The sequence below is a fragment of the Grampus griseus genome, assembly GCF_964374135.1.
Source record: "Grampus griseus genome assembly, chromosome: 9".
Lineage (NCBI taxonomy): Eukaryota > Metazoa > Chordata > Mammalia > Artiodactyla > Delphinidae > Grampus > Grampus griseus.
This window is the reverse complement of record NC_139003.1, coordinates 82,601,184-82,607,288: the sequence shown is the minus strand read 5'-3', so window position 1 is coordinate 82,607,288 and position 6,105 is coordinate 82,601,184. Positions and strand designations below refer to the sequence as shown.

General features: G+C 40.4%; 1 protein-coding gene across 1 annotated transcript; it reads right to left on the bottom strand.

The window, feature by feature from the left end:
• Window positions 1–2,776: 2,776 nt before the first annotated feature.
• On the bottom strand, window positions 2,777–5,156 carry LOC309827173 (cullin-1-like; the record flags this gene model as incomplete). Its single annotated transcript, XM_082661713.1, is given in 2 exon segments — window positions 2,777–4,610; window positions 4,612–5,156. Coding segments are annotated over 2 exon segments (2,379 nt in total).
• Window positions 5,157–6,105: the final 949 nt, after the last annotated feature.

The following is a 6,105-nucleotide window of genomic DNA, read 5'->3' as shown; positions in this document are numbered from 1 at the left end:
GTGAACGGGGATTGGTTTGTGGGACTTGAGAGGCGTGAAGGTCTAAGACTTCACCTTGACCTTCAGCCAGCTGAGGAAACTTGGCAAGGGCATTGGCAAAGGCAGCAGCAGTGTAGCCCACAAGGAAGAAAGCATCTCTGTAAATAAAGAGGTGGCCAAGGGAATTTGAGGAAGCACAGAAGATTTTTGTCTAATGATACAGTAGTGAGTGATTAGGACACTGGATATATGAGTCTAGTTTAGAAGAGTGGTCTGATCTGGAGATAGGTATCTTGGAGTTATCAGCCTATAGATGCTGTTTAAAGCCGTGAGCCATCTGTGATAATTAAGAAGGTGAATGTAGCGGAAGAAGAGAGTAGCAGCAGGGGCTGAGCCTGGGGCTACTCCAACCTTACAGGGTCAGGAAAGAGAGAAAACAACAGTGAAGAGTTAGGAGTGAATAGTGACAAAGGAGAAAAAACAATAGAAAGTGATGTCCTTGAAGGCCAATAAACAAGTTACATTAAGGAAGAGCAACCTTTAAGTGTTTACTTTGACATGCATGAGTAGATCGCTAAAGGAGGTACCTAGAAACAGAAATACTAAGTTATAGAGCATGCACCTTTCATATTTTAAAAGACAGTCTCAAATTGTCCTGAAAACTGGCTGCCCCAATGTAAACATCAGAACTCTGAGAGTTTATGTTTCCCAAAACTTAAGCGATCTTTAAACCATTTTAAATGTTTTCCTAATTTGATGAGTGAAATATGACACATTTCTGTTCTTTCAAATTGCATTTGTTTAGTGTTTTGATACTTTTTAATATATTTTTAAGCCAATTTTTTCATTTTTTGAAAAACTGTCTTTCTCCAGTGTCCCACTGAGTTGTTTGCGCCTTTCTTGTTGACTTGTATTCTTTATGCTACATACTAGCCCTTTATTTTGTAGTATGTATTTTATATATTTATAATATTTTGTTTATATTTATACATAACTATTTCTTCCAGTTTTTCTCCACCTGTTAATTTTGTTGATGCTGTCTTTCGTCAAATGATTATTAGTACTTTGAGATAGCCAGAACATTTGGCAATCTTTTTTTTGACTAATTTTACCTTGGAAAAATGTTTCATTAAAAGGCTTCCCTACCTCAGTATCATAGAGACAGTTTTCTTTATTAAAAAGTCATGTTTCTGTTTTTATTTAGGTCTGTTCTCCATCTGGAATTTGTGTTTGAGGTAAGTAATAACATATATACATTCCATTTAAATCTATTTCTGTGGAGAACCAGAGCCAATATTAATTAGTTGGTCACTCCAACTGCTAAATTGTCATATAACCTCCAAATATATCAAATTCCCACTTACGCTTGATCTTCTTCAGAATTTTCTATTCTGTTTGTCTTTACTACCTTGAAACTCCCTGATGCCTTCTGTGTTGAGGGTCCACAAGACCACCCTCATGTTTGATGATTTGCTAGAAAGACTCAGAGAACTCAGAAAAGCTGTTATATTCATAGTTACAGTTTATCACACCAAAAGGATACAGATTAAACTTAGTCAAGACAAAAGGTGAAAAAGGCAGGGTCAAGGAGAGATTAGGAACAAGCTTCCAGCTGTTCTCCTTCCTAGAGTCCTTGAACAGCATTTAATTTCCCAGCAACATATGTGACAAGTCGTATGAAGTATTGCCAAACAGCGAATCTCACATGAGCCTTGGTGTCAAGGTTTCTATTAAGGGTCAGTCAGGTAGGCATGGCTGACTGCCCAAGTGGCTGACCTTGGTTACTCAGTTTCCAGCAACTCCGGAGGTCAAACTGATACAGTGAGGTCCAAGTTCCCACCATAAGTCACTTTATAGCATGAACTATATCTGGCATGCCCCAAGGCCTCATGTATCAAATACACTCTTAACAGACAGGATATTCTAAAGATTTATCACTCAGGAACTAGTTGAGGGCCAATCCTTTCTCTGGAATGTGAAAGTTTTAAACATTCCAAGCCTGCTGATTAACCCTTTACTGCAATTTTCAAACAGATACTTTTCTTTTTAATTTTGAATTTTGTCTATATTTTTAAGTTTTCCTTGGTTGGAAGGTTGGTCTGAAGCCATTAGTGAACAATTGCAGAAGCAGAACTCAGCAATTACCCTCAGTAATTTGGAAGTATTGCTCTATTGATGTCATGTATCTAATAAACCTGATAAAATAGCTCATGAAAATTGATCTTTACACTTTATTACATTGTTTTTTCCCCTCTGATGGCTTTTGAAGTTTTGCTTTATCCTTAACATGTGGAAGTTGCTTTGCAATGTGTTCAGGTGTGAAGTTTTATTTGTTTCTTGCTTTTTAAATTTGTTATGATATTGCTTTGCATTAAGTGGACTTTTGTAATATGTAGAATCATATATTTCCATAATTCTGAGGTATTATTTCTTCAAATATTGGCTTTCTTTTATTTTCTCTATTACTTTTTTCTGGAATTAAATTGAAAAGAAAATTTAAACTTCTGGATTTACTCTCCATGCTTCTGAACGTCACTTTGATACTTTCTCGAGTCGACTCTTGTTTTTTTTTTCCTTTAGTTTTCTTTATTTTCACACATTAAAAAATGAAATATACTCTACAAATGGTTTTTCATAGCAGATTACACGTGGGTCCGTTCAGACCTGCTCTCTAGGTGTTGCTGGCCTCCGAGGGGCCGCCCAGCCGGCAGCTGTTATTCAGGTGGCCAATGGGTTGATTCGGATGCAGAAGCATGCAGCCCTCAGCATGGAAGGTTCCATCCTCTCTGGTCTTAAATTAGGTTAAATGGCATCGGTGTCCGTATTTACAGACTTGAAACGTGGCGATCCTGAGCAGTTCTGATCCTGAGTAACTGTAGGTGTCCTGTTCACCATCCACTCGCTCCAAATATTCTTTCGCGATCAGAATGTCAATGCATTTCTTAATTACTGGGATCCGAGGCTTGAATATTGAGGAGAGCTGAGTCAGTACTTCTCCAAGTAACTGCTGGTGTTTTAGAACCTTCCTCATTTTCATAATTCTCACGAGAGCCGCCTGGATCAATAGTTTATGATCTGCCTCGGTGTTTCTGTGTGTGGTTTCTTGTTCCTGCTTCTGTTCCATTTTCATTGGCACATTGATGTTAACCCTTAATTTCTTGTTTCTATAACCAAGATATAACTTTATTAAGGTATCTTGCTTCAATTCCATCTCATCAACAGGTGTATTTTCATCTTCCAAGACCAGTAACTTCAACTTCAATAAGGTCTGTAGCACTTGTGCAAAAATGTCAGTTTTGATCTGGGTGCCATCCATCAGCTGCTGCACGGCGTAAGCGTCTTCCGTGTTGTACCGGAGCAGGATGGCCATCTGGAATGTAGATGCCTGCAAGGTGTATCTGTTTTTGAAGCAGTTTGTTACTAATTCTCCTTCAGACAGTTTATATAACCACGTCAATTTTCTGCCACTGTGACGGCTGGCGTAAAACGCCGTCAAGCGCTGATAACTCCGTTCCAGCTCTGACGGCAAGGCAAACGTACCGGACTGCTGAGAAGGCAGTGATCCGGAGCTCAGAACTTGAATACTGAAATCCAAGCCCAGCGGCTCTGAATTTGTCGGGTGCTTTTTGAACCACTCATTCAAATATTTGCTTGCACCAATGTCTTGAAACATCCGCTGAAGTTTAGAGGTATACTCAAAACCGCAAGCTTGCTTTAACTTAGCGATCATGCTTGCTTCGGCGTCATCACTCGCACTGTTCTGATGAACAAGGCTTTTTGCCAGCATCTTTGCGTAGAACTTCTGAAACACGTCCCTGTCCTCTATATACTTGAAGACCGCTATCGCTTGGTTGAGCGTGTCTTCTAGTTCTGCTTCTTCTGGGTTCTTGGACCTCTTCTTCAACAAGGAGTCACAGTATCCAGCCAGCAACCCGGAAGATTTACTGGACGACTGAGCCATTTTGGTAACCGCATTGTTGTGTATGAAGCGACCGCAAGCCTTGTCCAGCACAGCCACGAAGCCAGCATTGTTGCTGAATGCCAACATCACCAGGGCGTTGTATTTTTTATGAACATCCAACACTGTCTGTATATACATTTTGGGGTCATTTAAAGCAGCTTCTCCACGCTTTTCAATTGCCGCAATACACTGATTATGAATGTGTGTCTCCAGGAGTGTTTTCAATTCTCCCAGGCCATCCTGGATTCTAGATACAAGATTATACATGCGACCCAAATCTTCACTTTTGTTGGCATCCAATAAATTCTGAAATTCCCTGTGGAAGATCTCCAAGTGTTTCTCAATGAGCACCTGCCTGCACTTCCTGGCTAGCTCTTCTTGGGTGTTCTCATGAAGGTACTGGCCTCTCCGCTGCTCCTCCAGCAGACGAGTCTCTGCCTTCTTCATATATTCAGCAACTGGGTTCTGCTGCAAGAATTTGGTACTCTCTCTGGTATAAAATCTCTCTGTGTCAGCCAAAAACCGAGACTCAAAGGATTCTTTGTACACCTTTAGCCTAGGGCCCATCGCCAAGGCATCGTCTTCGTTCAGCCCCAGTTCCGCGTAAGATTGTGGTTTCACCATTAGTCTTGTATTGATGGTTTCACCATTTCTTTCCTTTTCAATCAGCAGCATCTGTTACCTGTTTATTCAATGGCCTGAAAAGACAATCTCTCCAAGTCACCAATGCAAGAGAATAGATTTGGTAGATTCCTTTTCGTCCTCCGTAATATTCGCAGAGAACCCAATATCTATTGAGGTAGGCACAAATGCCATTCAGCACTTTACTTGAAAACCGGTAATCTTCCCATTGTTGAGTGTAGAACTTCAGTACACTCTCATCTAGCAAATCTTCTCCGTCCTTAAGAAGATTTGTCAAGTAATTCTTCAAAAATTCTTTAAGCTGTTTGTACAATTCCAAGCCAACTAACTGAACTCCCTCCAGCGTCTCCCCCTTTTTTGATTTAGAAGGAGGGACACCAGCCTCTTGAGCTTGGTTTGACTGGTGCACACTCGTGCAGTAGTTATAAACATGAGTGTAGAGTTCCATGTATCTGGATTTCACCATGCTTTGTCTGGTATACACTTGCTGGATTCCAGCTCTGAGGTCATCCCCGGTCTGGTCAGGGCCAATCTGCTTCAGTCCATGGGGATTCTGGCTCCTGTTGGATGACATTGTGAGTGATATTCTGAAGTCGTCCAACACAGCAATCCTTATTCAAGGTACAGCTAATTCTCCATTAGATGAAAATTTAAAATATCATTCCAGATTTATTCACAGCAGCTCAGAAAGGATGTCCTTTAAATTTAGAGAGTGAAATCTCATCGCAGGCAAACCTGGAAAGGGACATGCAAGTAAAGCAAACACCAAAGTGATTCCAGCACTGAACTGAGTGAGCAGAAACATCTTGCTCAGAAGCAAGCTCACTGCTTCTATTGTCCTTTGTCTTCATAAGGTAATCCACTGCATTATTTGCATTATATATTTCCGTAACATGTTATGGAAAAACCGAAGCGAACTTTTTGGCCAACCCAAAAAATACACGTGCACCTGCATTTCGCGAGTGCCTAAATGGCTCCGGCGACGTCTCTACATGGTCGTTGCTCCTGGCCCCAGTTAAATCCCCGTTCTACCAAGGTCTTGCAGTGTCCCTCAGCCTCCGGGGCTGCCCTGCCTGGAGTTGCATGCAACACGGCTCCCTCCTCCTCCCTGCCCACTCGCCCAACTCTTGTTATTCTTGGTAGTTATAGTCTATAAAGTCTCTGGGAACCTTGAATGAGCAAATACTGAGCAATTGTTCCTGGGGGGAAAGATGCACGTTTCATGTATACGAACTATTTTGTTCTTTAGCTAGTTTCAGTTTGTTATTTAACCTGACTATAATGAGTTTCTTTTTTACTAATTTCAAACAAGTTGCCATTTCTATGATCTCTAACTTCTTTTTCCACAGTACATTTTTATTTTATAGCTATTTACTTTTGTGTCATGGGTGTATTTTATTTATCTCTTTGTGAATAGTAACTATATGTATTCCAACTCCTTTTGATATTTTTATATTATCTCTAAGTTATTGGGTATAAATTCTTTGATTCATGAATTTGTTGCCTCCTTTTCCAGCATTTCT